Source organism: Phyllosticta capitalensis, assembly GCF_038381095.1.
Source record: "Phyllosticta capitalensis strain CBS 128856 chromosome Unknown BKA78scaffold_5, whole genome shotgun sequence".
Taxonomy (NCBI): domain Eukaryota; kingdom Fungi; phylum Ascomycota; class Dothideomycetes; order Botryosphaeriales; family Phyllostictaceae; genus Phyllosticta; species Phyllosticta capitalensis.
The window spans coordinates 1,704,084-1,720,440 of NW_027117443.1; the positions used below are offsets into that span (position 1 = coordinate 1,704,084).

Sequence of the window (16,357 nt, forward strand, 5' to 3'; positions counted from 1 at the left end):
GAACAAGAAGCAAAAAGAAAGGTGCCAAAAAGTTTCCAGCTTATAGGTCGGCCGGGAATCGAACGAACCTGGGACTTGCCGCGGGAGAGACTGTCGCCGCGACAATGTGTTACCGCTACCCACCACCAACCTTATGGAGGAAGCGAAACTGTGCCAATATATAGACCTACTTGCAACACAACAACGCTATTTGTTATCTGTCTCCAGCGCCCGAGTGTCCTTTTACTGTTCAATGTCGCTGCGACCAGACTCCCAACTCCACCCAAGAATAAAAGAGAAAAGTCTTTATGAATTTTCAAATCAGTCCAGAATCGAAAAATGGATTGAATTTGCAGCGCTTCAAATTTGCTAAAGCCGCCTTGGTCTTCTTAAAGAAAAGCTGCATTTCCTGCTGGCGAGCAGCAGAGACCGTGATTTTTCGGCGACATAACCTACCTGGATCTTGACTGTCAATGTCTCGACAACACCAATTGGGCTCTTCACAAAAGGCCGTAATCAAAAATCCTACCTTCCATTGCATTGTACCCGCTGATAAGGTTTTCTTCCGCATCTACATGCCATCTATACCACCGGGTCCACCAATGCCGCTCCCCATGCCCAAACTCGCCGTCCCCTTGACCTTATGATCGCCCGGATTGGCAGCAGCCTCGTACAAGAAGTTGACGGGCTCTTTATTCAACCGCATGAACTCTCCCTTGAACGCTAGGTAGCTTATCCGTGTGACGTCCTCGTCGCCGTCGCCGAAATTGTCTTCGAAGAAGAGTGTAAGTGAGCGAGTGGTGTTGAAGAGCGCTCGCTTGACGGGGACGTCTTGCACCGCATTGGTCTGCGAGAGTTCGAGTGTTTGGGTAGGAGAAAGATCGGAGGCGGTGCTGAAGTCGAGGTCGTCGCGGTTGAGGAAGAGTTTGAGCGTTCGCGGGGCGGAATCGGTTTCGGAAGTGCGCAGAAGAATGGAGTGCAGACGGACTTGGCCGGCGAACCTTTGGGAATGCTGCTTCAGCAATTTGGCTGCATGTCGCGAGGTTGTACTTACGGCACAAACATGAGCAACTGCTCGTCCGCATCGCTCTGCAGCTCCGGCTGCGGTTCTAGCCGCTGCGCCCATGTCTTTTGCAAGATAGCTGCCCCCGAGCGTGGTTCAGCTTCGTTGAGCGTATTGACAGAGCTAAAGTCGACCTGTTCGTACAGCAGCGACTGCAGAGCGGGTGTAATGTCGTCCGAGTGGTCGTGGGTGCCGTGCGAGTGGTCATGGCCGTCGTGGCCGTGGCCCGCGTGCTCGTCGTGGCAGTGGTGCGACATGGTCAAGTACAAGACTGGTGGGTTCTCTCAGGGCCCTGGCAGCTGTCGTGGGTCCGTCGGTAGGTGGTTTCTGGAACCGGTAGTTGGGCTTCAATGCGGATTGTTGATGGCGGGGGCGGGGCAGTCTAAGGACAATTGTTTTGGCGACCGATCGTGCACGGTCAGAACCAACAGAAGGTCGCAAAGTTTAGTCTGAGTCTGGGCAGGCAAAGATGTAAGGCAGTCTCAATTTTGAGTTGTCGTTGTGAAAGACCTTGATGTCTGCGGCAAGAAAAGATCGCGAAGTTCTCGAGGTGTGAGAGGTCGGAGCGCGATGACGCAGATGCAAGGCCACCACTCGATCAACCCCGCCATCAGATACCGTCACCCATGCAGCTCACGCTCTCACGTGCGACAGCAGCAGCAAGTCGACAGTGATATCAGTATTCTTGAGGGTCAGTGAAGCCCCAGCTGTTGTCAGGATATCTTTACAAAATTCCCAAGAAAAATGCAACGAGCGCAAACCGCCCATCCGCGATGCTCCAAACGCCTTGCTCAATGCGAATCCGTTTGCGTATCTTCGTAGAATCAGGCAAGCATAGGTTCAGCTGCCTGTCGTGGTTCTTGCTCCTGGGCTCTTCGCTGCGCCCTTTCTCGTGCCGACCCACGCGCTGCCTCTTGTGCTTCTTCACTTTCGGGGGTTTTGGTAGGGGCATCTGGGAGCGGCTCGGTCACTTTGTTTCCAGTCATTTCGGCCTCGAGGGCGTCGAGCTCGTCCTCGACTTCGTCCTCGTCCTGGTTCGACATTCTTCCGGCGAGCATTTCGCTGATTTCCTGGTTGATGTTAGCACAGTCACATCTTGCCAGGTCCATGAGTCACCACCTACCTTTTGGTAAGCCTGAGCCTCCTCGCTCTCGCCCATCAGCTTCTCAACATTCTCAATGCCGCCCATCTCCCTGTGTATCTCCTTGAGGACATTGGTGCCCTGTTGTAACCCAAAGAGCACGTCCTTCTGGACCAGCGCGAACTCAACATCGCTGGTCAGCATCTCCAGCTGCGCTAGCTGCGCGTCCGTCTTTTGGAGCAATGACTCTTGATACTTCTTCCGCCGCAGGGCGAGAAGGGCTCGCCGCTTATCCCCTTTCTTGAGACATTCTTTGGCGATTTCGGTCTCGCGGGTCGTGATGGCAGTGATCTTCTTCTGATACTGGTGTAGCTTATCGCGTTGAATCTTCAGGTCCAAGATGGCTCTGTGGGCAGAGGTCCGTGAGCTGGATGCGAAGCTATAGGTCTCGAGAAAGCAGCGCTTACCGGTCTTGGGCGGAAACCTTGCGGGAACTGGTCGTGTTCCCCATCGTAAATGGATGCCGGCAGACGGACCCATCAAGCTCTGCAGGAACCGTCGAAGTTAATGAGGAGTGCAGCGCATCAGAATGGCGCAGCGCCGCCGGGTCGGGTCGCGAGCCATCATGTTCGTGCCAAGGCGGCGCCCGATTGTCGATAAGCCACCCCCGGCACGGCATCCCTGCACCTGTTGACGTCCGCGCGCGAAATTTTGGGCGACTTCGGCGGGCGACGACGAATGCTCCTTGACACCACACTTCCGATCTTTGAATGCTCCCTGTGAGCACCTGTCCTTTACTCCTGCACGCTCAACAGTCCTTCCTTCAGGTCCATAAGTACGAGCACTCCCGATCTTCCCACAACCAATCCTACCACCCAAAAACCAATGCCTTCGGCGCGTGGAAAAAGTCGCCCGTCGCTTCGACAAGGCCTCGACAGGGAAATCTACCAAGTCGTACGCAAGCTCGCCGAGGAGCAGTCGAACGCAAACCTCTCGGTCACCGACGTTTCCAACTGGATTAAGTCGTCAAACTCGAGTCTTGCGCGCAAACCACGAAAACTCCTTGAGGACAGCATCGAGCGTGTCTTGGACGTTATAAAGGAGGACGAAATGAGTGGGGACGAGGAGATGGCCCCTATTGACGGCAATTTCGGTGAGCCCGAGGAGGCCTCAGCTGCCAACTCAATGAACATGGCGTTGCGCGGCGATCTTGCAAAACAGAGCGCCGCAAACGATGCCATGGTCAAAAAGAGGGACAAGGAGCGATCGTCGGACGGCCCACCAAGGAAGAAGAAGAAGATTGAGAAGGAGCCTGAAATCAACACGGCGCCTCCTGCGCACATTCGACTCGAGGACGTCGGCGGCGTGGACAACATCAAGGGCCAGTTGAAGGAGCTCTTGGTTCTGCCGCTGCTCTGCCCTCAGGAGTACGCACAACGCAAGATTCCAATCCCACGGGGTATACTCCTGCATGGACCTCCTGGATGCGGCAAGACGGTCATTTCGAGAGCTTTCGCCGCCAAGTTGGGCGTTCCGTTCATTGAAATTCTGGGCCCCTCAATCGTTTCTGGAATGTCTGGAGAATCGGAAAAGCAAGTACGCGAGCACTTTGAAGAAGCCAGGAAGCAAGCACCGTGCCTAATCTTCATCGACGAAATCGACGTCATTGCGCCCAAGCGCGACACTTCGCAGAGCCAGATGGAAAAGCGTATCGTGGCCCAACTTCTCATCTCCATGGACAGCCTGGCCGCGGAAGCAAACGAGGGCAAGCCCGTGATTGTGCTGGCTGCCACCAACAGACCGGACAGCCTTGATCCTGCGCTAAGGAGAGGCGGCCGATTCGACACCGAGATCAACATGGGCGTCCCCAACGAGAAGATGAGGGAGCTGATTTTGAGGGCGCAGACTCGGGAGACGCACATCTCTCCCGATGTCGATTTCAAGCAGATTGCCAAGATGACTGGAGGCTTCGTCGGCGCTGATCTCAAAGACCTGGTAGGCAAGGCCGGCACCTGGTCAATGGACCGTTTCAGGGAGGCGCTGGAGGCTCAAGCAGCGGAGACGGAAGCTGCCATGGACGTCGACGAGGGCGAGAATGCCCAAGAATGCTCAGACATGGACAAGTCGATTACCCGCCTCATCCACCGCGTCAAGCGCAATGACATCCCGAGGCCGGCCGGCCACGAAAACACCTCCATCACTATGAAAGCCTTCCTGGAGGTTCTGCCTCACATTCAGCCATCTTCGAAGCGCGAGGGATTTGCCACGATTCCCGACATCACATGGGAGGACATTGGCGCCCTTGGAGACATCAGAAAGGAGCTGCAGGCCGCCGTGGTCGAGCCCATCAAGAACCCCGAACGATACAAGGCCGTTGGAATCACTGCTCCCACTGGCGTCCTGCTCTGGGGCCCTCCAGGATGCGGCAAGACCCTGCTGGCAAAGGCAGTGGCCGCCGAATCCAAGGCCAACTTTATCAGCGTGAAGGGCCCGGAATTGCTCAACAAGGTATGCACGAATGCTCCCGAGGACTGCAAGTTTTGACATAGCTAATCTTCAAAACAGTATGTGGGCGAGTCCGAACGCGCCGTGCGCCAGGTCTTCATGCGGGCCCGCAGCTCCGTTCCTTGCGTAATCTTCTTCGACGAGCTCGACGCCCTCGTCCCACGGCGAAACGATGCCCTCTCCGAGGCGTCTGCCCGCGTCGTCAACATGCTGCTGACGGAGCTCGACGGCCTCAGCGACCGCGAAGGCATCTACGTCATTGCGGCCACCAACCGCCCCGATATGATCGACGACGCCATGCTGCGGCCCGGTCGCCTCGAGACCCTGCTCTACGTTGGCCTGCCCGCCGCCAACGAGCGTGTTGAAATCATGGCGGCCCTGCTCCGCAACACGCCAATTGATAATCACCACGCCGAGTACGCGCAGGAGTGTGACAACTTCAGCGGCGCCGACCTGAGCAGTTTGGTGCGCAAGGCTGGTCAAACGGCCCTCGCGCGTAACAGTGGAACGGTGACGCTTGATGACTTCCGGGTCGCACGGCAAGACGTCACGCCAAGTGTTAGTGATTTGAAGCGCTACGAACAGTTGAGGAAGAGACTAGGCCGCGGTTGAGGGGCGTGTGTACAGGGAGCATTCATCTTCTGTAACATTTTAATAGACAAGAGTGTAGAGAGCAGTCATGCTCTGCTACACAAATGACTGAGCAATACACAGAGTCTAAAACCTCTCAAGCCTGTAAATTGTATCACGCGGTATCATGATCCTTTGTTTTCAAACATTTGTCGTTCATTCGGCAAAGTGAGTGAGTGGGTCGCAAGAGATATACCAACTCCAAGGTAAGTGCGGGGAGCTTGAATACTCCCTGTAGCCAGCCTTCTGTAAGCTCAGACTTCTTGAATTTTTCGATATCAAGGTCCTCGAATGAGAAAGACATCATTTGAAGTAAACGCCAACTCTTCGTCACATCCACTATTGCTCTCGATCCGCCGCCGCCAACGAGCGTGTTGAAATCATGGCAGCTCTGCTCCACAACGCGCCGACCGACGACTGCTCCGCCAAACGCACAGAACAGCAATGCCTTTAGAGGCGCGGAACTACCAGCTCTCCCGAGAAAAGAGGGGCGCCTAGGGTCATGTAGCATTGGTTACTATGTCTAGGTGTATGAACCGGCAAGAACGTGCCCATTTACGTTAATATTGCAACGATGACTAATGACGTCAGTGGGTGACTATCAGGAGGCACCCGGGCCTCCACCTCCGTCACAGGGTCGATTGCACTGGATCGGAACAGCGAGAGAATGACGCTCGATGAGTTCTGGGTGGCGAGGCAAGAACTCACACAAGTCTCAGTGACTTGAAGCGGTACGAACTGTAGAGGAAAAGACTCGGCCGTAGTCGAGCAGAGGGAGCATTCGTCGTCTATGGCATATCGCAAGCCACTTCCAAATCCTCCCAGCGGGAGCTTGCGGCGCTGATCATCTCGGGTTGCTCAGGAACGCTGGCTGGCAACGGCACCGGCAATTGTCGATCGGGTCCCTGCAAATGACGCACTGAATTCAAGATGTGTACAAGCATAAGAGGAGGATTCGGGAATGAGAAATTATTGATTACGTATTAACCCGCCTACCAAGCTCCTCAAGGTGCAGCCACTGCGGTGGGAAAGGATGATTCACCACTGCCTGTGAGGCCTGTCGATGAGAAAGGTAAAATTACACAAGGAAGAATTCGTCTTCGGTGGCGTACTGAGATACCAAAAGTTGCCGCCAAGGGGTGATGTAAATCGAAATATGAAAGTGGTTGTCGTGCATGTCATGCTGTTGCTGTAGAAGACGCAGAAAAGACAAAAGCCCACCACCGCCGTAACGCCAGTCCCAGCCCAGCGCCAAATGTCTATATAGATAGAAGGGGAAAAAATTAAAATTTAACGAGAGACAGTAAGGTGAAGGATATTTTTGGAGTTTCGCAAAGGAAAAAACCGTTCTTTTTAGAACGTGAAAGCCATCAAACTCGGGTTGAGCACAATGGGCAGCAGCATATGACTAGCCACCATGATGGCGAGCGGGAAGATGGCTGTGAACTCGGTAATGTTCCAGCTCCACGGGATGAAGGGGCCGATGGCCATGATGATCATGACGGCAATCATGAGCAGGCAGAAGAGCATCGACCACTTGAAGCGCTTGGCGATTTTGGGGACTTCGAGGAAGAAGTTGGACCGTTCGACTTCTTTGGCAGTGGCACCCTGTCGGTTGCGTTAGCGCGGATTCACTTTTTGGAAAGGAGGGTGGAGCGCTACTTACCCATTGCATATCGATGCTGAACATGTGTGCGAGGATGGCTTGCGAGACGTGGAGGGAAATGCCGCCGAAGAAGACGACGAACATGAGGAGCCACTTGAAGTTTTCGAAAACTGTAAGTTGCAAGTTAGCAATCGCGGGCCGGAAGAAGCAAAGCTACGCAGCCAGAGGATCGGTATACTCACTTGCAGCCAGAAAGCCCTTTTGTCCAATACGGTACCGCTCGACGGCCAGAGTAAAGTTACCGACAAGACTGAAGACGACAACGACGGACAACCAAATCTTCCAGGACTCAGTGTACCACTTGTCCAAGTAACCATTGTATTCTCCGATGGCGACGTAGTTGACGAGCGTGAAAATCCAGGCGCATCCAATGGCATAGTAGGTTCCGATGTACGAGATGATGTTCAGCTTGGAGGCCAGAGGCATGGAGGATCCAACGAAAGTCCTGAACAGCTTGGTGAAGGGGCCCTGAGCATTTCAATCAGTCTACGTCCGGTGGATCTTGTTCAGTGCGTCTTACCTTGTAGACCCACTGGTACAGCGGGTTGAAGACGAGCTCGTTACAGCCATACGCGTATTTTTCCCAGCGAGCGAGTTCGTCGTACACAGTCAGCGAGACACCCTCCTTCAGACCGCCATCGGCCCAGTTGGAGAGACGGACAATGTAGCCCTCGATCTGCAGGCGGAGTGCCATGTCAAAGTCCTCGGAGACGGATGTCTCGCTCCAGAAGCGCTCTTCACCCTCTTCATCAATGAAAGAGACCTGTTGGACAGCGGACCAGCGAAGGATGGCGTTGTGGCCAACGAACGGCGCTACATCACCGGCAGAGACGGCAAAGTTGATGGCGGAGTAGATGAGGTTGGTGAAGAAGGTGATACCATTTTCGAAGAAATCCCAGGAGACCTGCATCACACCGGAGGCGAACTGGATGATGGCGACGTCGGGAGACTGCTCCATTTCAGAAACAGCGTCGAGAAGGAAGTCTTCCGGAACCTCAGTATCGGAATCGATGATCAAAATGTAGTCCTGCGGGACGTTAGCAAATCTGCGAATAATCACCAAAATTGTGCGAACGTACGCCAACGCGGATGTTTCCTGCGGCCCAAGCAATCTTCTCCTCCTCCAAGACTTCCTGGAGACAGACTTCGTATGCCTCGTTTTCGTCGCGAGATGTCCACTTGTCGTGTCTGTCGACCTTGTTGATGCGCTCCTCGACCAGGTTGGAGAGCCTGAGACCAAAGTTCATGTTCGAAGCTTTCTTGAATTTTCCCTTGCGGACGAACCCGTTGTCTCCGTGCTTAGGCCTTGCCGTCCATCCAATGTTGTTGTCGGCGTAAAAGTCGATGCGGGCTTGTTTTTCTTCCTCGCTAATGAGTTGAATACCGTCGTCGTGCATGAGGATGTTGGCGGTTCCGCCTTGTAGTTCATAAGTCGAGATGGCTTTCTTGATCGAGCGGACAGTGGGCTGGATGACCGAGTTCAGACCCTCCTTGTACACGGGACACTGGATAGTGACGTGGGGAAGCGGCACATCAGGCGACTTTTGAAGTCTGTGCACCGGTCGCTTTGCACTGTAGAATTTGGAGTTGGTGTCCAGGTATGAAACGGGACCGAAAAGCCGAGCGAAAGCGCAGACGACAACTGTAGTGAAGAACTGCGTCGTTGTCAGTTACAAAATCACCAATTCTCCTAAGATCAACTTACCATAGCCAGAAACCAGTCGATCGGAATCATGGCCAAGAAAGCAAGAGACGCATATCTGCGAAGCAGCAAGACTTCCTTGGCAATTGTTGCCCAACCGAGACCAGAAAGAACGACGAGCAAGCACAGACTGAAGCCCGTCAAGATCGTGTTGTAGTACATGGTCGGACGAGGCTTCTCGGTGGCAGCTTCAGCGTCAACCTCTTGTTCAGCAACGATCGGGCCCTTCTCTCGCAGACCATGTTCATACGAGTCGAGCGCAGATTTGAGCAGATCGGATTGAATCGACTCTGCCCTGCTTGGAAGGTTGGGAGGATTGTCATCCCATACAACTAGCATGGATTCCGAGGCAATGAAGGCCGCGTACTGGTGCTTCCGGGCGTAGACAAGTTCCTCGATGGTTGGAATAATTTGGATGCGGAGTCCATCTTTGATGGGAATTTCTGAATCAGTGGCTCGCGCAATGTAGGTGGAGACGACCTTGCTCTTGACGGTCAAAGCTGCCTGGGATGAGGATCAGTTGAGAGGTCTTCATTGTGGACGGGGCGATGTTACCTGGACGTTGAGTGTCGCTATCGACTGAGCCAATGTTGACTCTATCAAATTCTCTGGGTAGCAAATGTAGTCGCCACGAGCCTTTTTCAACAAACACCCTTCGACAGCACCACTGAAGTCTTGTATCCATCTCGAAGAAACTTGACGCTCGTACAAATGGCTGGAAGCATGTTAATTGCATCAACTTCAAAGAGGGAGATGGGGCTCACTTGATAATGACCGCGTGTCTGATGTCATGAATAAATGCCGAATCTCGGTAGCTCTGGGAGTGCGTTGAAAGACCAGCTGATGACCCATTCCGGCTGTGATATGCCGAACCAGGCGAGAAGATGGATGAATTATCGTGCTGTGGAATCTCTGGCACAGGAATGTCGTACAAATTCACGCCAGTGGTCTTGTCTGCAGGCTCCTCTTTTGGTTTGTCTTTGTCGCTTCTAAAGTATCCCATAGCTTACAGATTCCGCAGGATTCAAATAGAGCGAGAAAGGCTACCTTGCAATAACGAAATTGCAGATTCTGGAAACCTGGAGGTGAGGAAGTAGAGGAATAGCAGGAGGTCTCCAAAAAGGTAGAGACAGACCCTTGTTGGCTTCCAAATCCGGAGGACTAGGGGCACATAAATACGAACCCTCCAAGAGAGCTGAGCGCAATCCGCCAAAGAAGCTCAAAACAATTGATAGATCAATGTTTCCCGGGCAAGAAGAACACCATCGTGGCTGAGCTGTGCATCTAGCAGAGCCGACAACAAGATAACGCGCAAGTGGCGCGGCTTTGGCCTGAACGGGCCTGCCCATGGCATGGGAAGAAGACGAGCGCATCTAGACTGGGAAGCATTTCGCCTGAGAGTCGACTACACGATTCCCAAATTGGCAATGGAAAGGAGCTTGGGGCAAGTCAAAGGCTGCATCCGCACCATTGGTTAGCATGTTGACAGCAAAGATAAGGGCGGCAAATGTGAGCTATGCGAAAATGCAACGGCAGCTCGGGGTATCCGAAGCACCGGCACATACCGCACGAGGCGCCTGGCGATAGTTGCAAGCCGTGGTTGCGGGATGGTGTTGAAGTTGTGGAGATGAGATGTCGGATTTAGTGACGCGACGCTAGAACTAGTCAAGCGCCCGGCGCCAACTCGACGACAGACCACTCGTGAAGAGAAACACAGTCGCCCTGACGTGCCAAGTTGACGGATTCCCAGCCAGAGCTCGGCTCCGAATACGCAGGAGCTTTGATGCTCTGAGGTAGCCACAACCTTGAGCGAGGCGCAAAGCCGTAGATTCTTTCTATTCTCGTATGCGCCATACCGATTTGCCGACGGTGTGGCACCCAGTTGACTATACGGCGTCTACTTTGTTATTGAGTACCAATGTTCTCGAGATTCTCTCTGAAGTGGTCGTCGGAAGAGGTGGCGAGTAAATACAGTTCTGAGAGAAGACCCTTCGAATTGCACAGGGCACAGGATCAGATCCTACGCTAGAATTTTCCACCATGTACGTACGAGTGTTGGACGTCGGAAGTCGAGCGGAGAAAACGTCTGTGGCCGCGTGGAATGCCTCCAGCGCATGGCGCCGTCGTAGACCTACTGGCAAGAGACGCAGCCGGCGCGCGCTATTTGCTTGGCCCGAAAAAAAAGTCGAGATAAACAACCATGGACACATCCACGTGTAAAGACCGTTGCTGTACCCATCCTTAAAAAGGTCTGTTCGAGACACCAGAGAATTTGTGCAGCATCCTCCTTGACCATTTTGCACACAGCTCTTTTGATTCAATCGCCATAATGGTCCATGACGACATTTATGCCGACTCGCTGCGGACGCGCTCACGGCATCCGTCCATGGCAAGCGGCATAGCTGCTCGTCAGAGCCCTCCTGGCTTTCGTGGTCATGGTCCCGTCAATCCGTTCGCGACACCTCCCGTATCAACCCCGGTGTCGAGGCCGGTGACAGCGAGCGGGTCCGCATCTGCCTCCCTCTTCGAGTTCAACTTTGGAGGTTCCCGGACATCTCTCCAAGGCAGCGGCGGGTCTCAGCCGTATTTCAGGTCTCGAAGAACACCCAAAGGTAGTATCGAGACACCCCGGGCTTCAGGCAGTTCTTCCAAAGACAAGTGGCTCTGGATCATTCCTGTTGTCGGTCTTCTTGCTGGTTTCGCTATCAGCGGAGTTCTTGTTTACTTTCAAATTGCCGACAATCTTTCGACCAAACAATATTGTTCGGTTCTCAACGAAGATTTCTCATCGGGACGCCTTGACCCTGGCATCTGGGAGACAGAGGTCCGTCTGGGCGGTTTTGGGTAAGTTTTCGCTGTTTCCCTGCGAAGAAATCCTCTGACAATGATAAGCAATGGAGAATTTGATGAGACGACTGCCGACGAGTCGAATCTCTTTATCAAGGACGGTAAGAGTCCCATCACCGATTCCTCGTCCGGCTGCTAAAACGATGCATAGGTCAGCTTTTCATCAAACCAACACTCCAAGACGCTTCTCTTGTCGAGCAAAACTCCATCATCGACTTGACAACTGCGGGAACCTGTACATCAACCGCGTTCCTCGATTGCGTGGCTGCAACAAACGTTACCAATGGCACCATTGTTCCTCCCGTCAAGAGTGCAAGAATCAACACAAGGAAGAGCGCCTCGATAAAGTACGGCCGAGTTGAAGTCAGAGCTAAGATCCCACAAGGAGACTGGTTGTGGCCTGCGATATGGATGCTTCCCACCAACAATGCATACGGTGTGTGGCCTGCGAGCGGAGAAATCGACCTCATGGAGTCTCGCGGCAACAACTACACCTACGAGGCGACTGGAGGTGGAAACCAGGTTGTCCAAGGCACCCTGCACTGGGGCCCAGACTCCAACTACGATGGATACTCAAAGACCACCGGCGGCAAAACCGCACTGCACTCGCAATACGGCGACGCTTTCCATACGTATGGTCTTGAGTGGACGGAGAAGTATCTCTTTACGTATATCGATTCCCGTCTCCTTCAGGTTCTTTACGTCAAGTTCGATAAGCCTCTATGGGATCAAGGACATTTTCCCATTGCGGATTCAAACGGAACGAGGCTCGCGAATCCATGGGCCAACGGTGGATTGAATGCGCCTTTCGACCAGGAGTTTTACCTGGTTTTGAACGTTGCGGTCGGTAGCACGAACGGGTGGTTTCCTGACGGCAAATCGGGGAAGCCGTGGATTGACAACTCGCCGACTGCGAAGAAGGACTTTTGGGATGCCAGGAACCAATGGTATCCCACGTGGGAGAAGAATGGTCAGATGATTGTCGACAGCGTCAAGATTTGGAAGGAATGTTGAGCACAGAGTTGAAGGAGTTTGGCGTTTGGGATTTGGGCTGAATGTTTCCAGGATGAATCATGACTAGAAAAGGGTGAACGAACAGAGGCTCATAGAATAATTGGTAATGTCAGTCAGTCATCTCCACGATGCGCTAAACTCGTGTTGGCTCCGGACGGCTGGAAGAGTGTGCCCATTGTGACGCTGTCTTTTCTTGTCAACCACCCACCTCGCAGCTTGACTATGAAGATTCGTTACGATCTACTGCTCAACTTGGCTTTTTCACTCTTCATCCGTCGCTCGGAGCGCCGTGAAAAGCTGGGCCTCGTGATGCCCCGTCGCACGTATCCCGCGGCGCGATTTGCTGGCTAGAATCGTGATTGGTGGCCAAATTGTCCCTCGAGTCCGCGTCGTGTGTTGCCAGGAGTTGCTTGCAGATGTCCGCTACGGTGATGGTGGGTCGAGGGGCGCCAACTGGTTGGGCGGCAGTGTGAATGTGTCCGTCGCAGCCACGCGCCAGAAGGCGCGAGATGCGACTGCCTTGAAATTTGCCGAGGTCACCAAGTACAACCTAATTCTAGGTGGTCCCGCTCCGCTCCGCTCCGCTCCCGCTTTCCGCTTCCACCAACTTCGATCTGCTATCAAGGCGAACCGCCGAACAAATTCCTGGACTCCTACTCGTTTCTTGTTCTCTAGCTCCTATGGACAACCGAGCACATCTAAATAATGACGCCAACATGCATGTCAAGAGAATCTTCGCTTTCCCGTCGCTGTCAGCGTTGTGGCCCCCAAAGAGAGGCCCCATGTCGCGCAGAAACTCATGGCGAGCGACTCCCTACTCCCTCATCCGCTCTTTTGGGCGTCACAATCTAACGCTTTCAATCGACTCTGATTGACCTACTTGCCGATGGCCAATCCAAGTTCTTTGCCTCTTTGTAGCTCATGCTCGAGGCTTGATTTTACAAGCCTGACGAGGCTGGCAATACCTTGTCGAAAACCGCTTCCTTGCAACAACGCGGCCGAGGATGAATACGTCATCGTCCATGATGGTCCAAATCCAAGGCATCTGCAACTTGACTCTTTGGATGAGGTCCGGAGCCGGCGTGGCACATGCAGCCTTTGCTCTCTGGTGGCCGACCAAATGGAACAAGAGCCCTCCAATGTGCAAGGAGAGTTCCGCCTCATTGCGCACGCAGAAGCTTGCAATTTCCAGCTTCCCGATGGAGTCCAGGCTCATGACCTGAAAATTACACACTTTCACTTCACGCATCCAAGCATCATATTCGATCCTTCCACAAAAAACGACTACCACGGCCCGGCTTTCCCATGGGATTTTAAAGAGGTGGCCTCAAAACGAGCACGAATTATCGCCCGATTTCAGGTCAAAGCTGCATCCAATCGAACTCTCGCAACTGAAACCCGAGAACAGGCAGTCATCAATGGTGTTGGCGGTAGAATCGTCAAGGAGCAGGTGGATGCAAGCTTACCGAAAGAATGGTTCCATCTCTGTGAAAGTAGTCATGGGATGGCGTGTAAAGATTCTCCACCAGCGCGGAAGACTGGCCCATCATTGGTGATTGACGTTACAAAGTCTTGTATTGTTGCCACGCCCGCAAATTGCCGATATGTTGCGCTCTCGTATGTTTGGGGTACAGCGCCTGTGTTCCGACATTTGAAGGCCAACTCTCAGAAGATTCGACAGCCAGGTTCGTTGGATAAAGCGCAGTTGCCTGCAACAATTCGGGATTCGATGCTCTTGGTCCGAGAGATGGGTGAACGCTACCTTTGGGTTGATTCCATCTGCATCATTCAGGACGATTTTGGAAATCAGCAAGCCGAGATTATGCGCATGGGCTCCATTTACTCCATGGCAATTTTCACCGTTATCGTGGCTTTCGGCGATGGTGCCAACAGTGGCTTGCCTGGCGTCCGCCCGGGAACCAGAAAACGAGTGCAGCAAACCCTCCGCATTGGCGACAAGGAGCTATTGACTGTCATTGACAACGAAGGTGCAAACGAGGGCGTCGAGGACTCCATCTGGTCTACAAGGGCCTGGACCTTCCAGGAGAGGCTTTTGTCAAAAAGGGTCCTAGTCTTTACAAAGACTCAAGTCTATTGGAGTTGCCGCTCCACATTCTATTCCGAAGAGTTCGCGGCGGAAAAACTCAAGAATGTTCGACTCCATCACTTTTCCGTCGGCCAAGCCCGTCTCGATCAGGATCTGCCGGAGCAGCCACTCAGTGCAGATGAATTTGTTGCAGTGTATGACAGACTTGTCACGGCGTACCGCCAACGCCGGCTGACCTACCAATCTGACATCCTCAACGCATTTACTGGTGTGTCTGAGATTCTTTCCATCCATCAAAAGACCGACTACATCTGGGGACTTCCTCGAAAGTACTTTTCGTACGGATTATCATGGCATTTTATCGGTTACCACAAGCGCCACGACGAGAAAGTTTCTATCGTCATCGAGCAAGGCAAGGAACCATCGGAGACTCCAGTGCCTACTTGGAGCTGGGCAGCCTGGTCTGGCGAAAAGAACCTCCCTTGGCTAGCCATTGGATCCTGGGATCTCAAACAAGGAAACATCCGTATCGACATCGTGGCCGAGATTAACCTGCACATCGTTGATAACAAGGGTCATTTGGTCAAGATTGAACAGCAACTCCCTGAAATCCGTGGCGATTCCAAATCAAAGCGACTGCTTGAGGCCTGGAGGTGTGCAGATGGACCAATGAAAGCTCCAGAGAAGTGTGTTAGCAATTTGAAGATTGGCCAGCTACATTGCTGGACCAGCGTCGCAAGCCTGCGGGTAATCAGACAAGAGCTCGAGGAGCCACAACCGTCGTATTGTAGCGTCTACCCACCAGAAGATGACCCACATCTCTTCGAGGGGATCGGGAGTACACCAAAAATGATAATGGGACTGACAGCACACATCAAGGGAGAGAAGCCGGAGCTGCACTCCAAAATTTGGAGCCTTATGACGGCAAAATACCGCGACGGCGCAGACATGATATCGCTCGACTTTGTGGTCGTCGCAAAAAGGCAGACGCTAGAAAACGAAGCTGCAAATCTGATGACGCTCGTGGTAGAGTGGAAGGAAGGCGTTGTATACCGCCTGGGCATTGCGTGGATACCGGAGCAGGCATGGATCAAGTTGAAGAGGGAGTGGAAGTATGTCGTCCTGGGGTAGGATACTTTCCATTTTTTTGGCACCAAAAATTCGAGCAACAAATTTTCGACAACCTTCCTGCCAGAACGTGGGAATTCTTCGTCTTCTAAGATGACAGCTACATCGATGGATAAATTCCTCTCTGGAAACAGCAGCGCAACGGGACCATGGAAACTCCTCATGCGATGCATGCGAGGAGCGTGAGCCGTGAAGCTCAGCGACTCTTCTTCGATCACTATCCAGTGTCCATAGATGGAAGCCCTGCAGTGGAGATTCGAGATGTTACCTCGGTCTTGCTTCAAATGCCGTCGTCGCTTGAAGTGCCGCGTGAGGACGGCTTTTGGATGAACGGACCGACGGTACGGGCTTGCGGTCCGAGTTCCCATAGAGGCCCGACCCTCTACCTTTCCACTCGCTCGGTCCTAAAGAAGGTCCCTCCCGCTGGTCATTCAAGCAGAACACCATCCGTTCTCTCACCTGAGCCGGTGAGAGACGGATTGGGAAGGCAGTTCGTCGTCGGCTTACCGAAAGCACTGACCATTATCCACAGCACTGCACCCTCTTTCTTCTCTCTCGCAGCTCATCTGCTCTCACAATTTCTCTGATCTCGTCTTAACAAGCTGACAGAACAAATTCTCCGAACATGATTGGACGCTCCTTCAATTTCGGCGCAGGCCATATTCGTTTCCCCACAAAGACTGCTGCCGGCAGTT

At 53.2% G+C, this 16,357-nt stretch overlaps 6 protein-coding genes across 6 annotated transcripts; 3 read left to right on the top strand and 3 right to left on the bottom strand.

Moving 5' to 3' along the window:
- Positions 1 to 550: 550 nt before the first annotated feature.
- On the bottom strand, positions 551 to 1,693 carry BKA78DRAFT_370377 (PITH domain-containing protein; the record flags this gene model as incomplete). The annotated part of the gene is made up of 2 exons (XM_066892677.1): positions 1,034 to 1,693; positions 551 to 980 (listed from the first exon to the last, which is right to left on the bottom strand). Exons 1-2 carry the CDS (start codon positions 1,297 to 1,299, stop codon positions 551 to 553), a joined length of 696 nt encoding a protein of 231 aa, XP_066744501.1. The 5' UTR covers positions 1,300 to 1,693.
- A 344-nt stretch (positions 1,694 to 2,037) lies between these two features.
- Positions 2,038 to 2,543, bottom strand: BKA78DRAFT_231148 (Snf7 family; the record flags this gene model as incomplete). The annotated part of the gene is made up of 2 exons (XM_066883771.1): positions 2,038 to 2,112; positions 2,166 to 2,543. Coding segments are annotated over 2 exons (453 nt in total), but the record flags the coding sequence as incomplete, so codon positions are not given.
- Positions 2,544 to 3,008: 465 nt separating this feature from the next.
- On the top strand, positions 3,009 to 5,240 carry BKA78DRAFT_251474 (AAA family ATPase/60S ribosome export protein-like protein Rix7; the record flags this gene model as incomplete). The annotated part of the gene is made up of 2 exons (XM_066884660.1): positions 3,009 to 4,631; positions 4,689 to 5,240. The coding sequence occupies 2 exons, from the start codon at positions 3,009 to 3,011 to the stop codon at positions 5,238 to 5,240; spliced, it is 2,175 nt and encodes a 724-aa protein (XP_066744503.1).
- A 1,371-nt stretch (positions 5,241 to 6,611) lies between these two features.
- Positions 6,612 to 9,629, bottom strand: BKA78DRAFT_370384 (glycosyl transferase family group 2-domain-containing protein; the record flags this gene model as incomplete). Its single annotated transcript, XM_066892678.1, has 8 exons — positions 6,612 to 6,866; positions 6,925 to 7,034; positions 7,107 to 7,392; positions 7,445 to 7,951; positions 8,004 to 8,579; positions 8,630 to 9,130; positions 9,182 to 9,341; positions 9,391 to 9,629. The coding sequence occupies 8 exons, from the start codon at positions 9,627 to 9,629 to the stop codon at positions 6,612 to 6,614; spliced, it is 2,634 nt and encodes an 877-aa protein (XP_066744504.1).
- Positions 9,630 to 11,012: 1,383 nt separating this feature from the next.
- Positions 11,013 to 12,487, top strand: BKA78DRAFT_251744 (glucan 1,3-beta-glucosidase; the record flags this gene model as incomplete). The annotated part of the gene is made up of 3 exons (XM_066884678.1): positions 11,013 to 11,470; positions 11,519 to 11,574; positions 11,625 to 12,487. 3 exons carry the CDS (start codon positions 11,013 to 11,015, stop codon positions 12,485 to 12,487), a joined length of 1,377 nt encoding a protein of 458 aa, XP_066744505.1.
- A 619-nt stretch (positions 12,488 to 13,106) lies between these two features.
- On the top strand, positions 13,107 to 15,760 carry BKA78DRAFT_314780 (heterokaryon incompatibility protein-domain-containing protein). Its single transcript, XM_066888491.1, has one exon. The coding sequence runs from the start codon at positions 13,374 to 13,376 to the stop codon at positions 15,663 to 15,665; it is 2,292 nt and encodes a 763-aa protein (XP_066744506.1). The 5' UTR covers positions 13,107 to 13,373; the 3' UTR covers positions 15,666 to 15,760.
- Positions 15,761 to 16,357: the final 597 nt, after the last annotated feature.

What these genes read in the sequence shown, in the direction of transcription:
- BKA78DRAFT_314780 (XM_066888491.1), top strand. Translation starts at nt 13,374, where the DNA reads ATGGCCAATCCAAGTTCTTTGCCTCTTTGTAGCTCATGCTCGAGGCTT.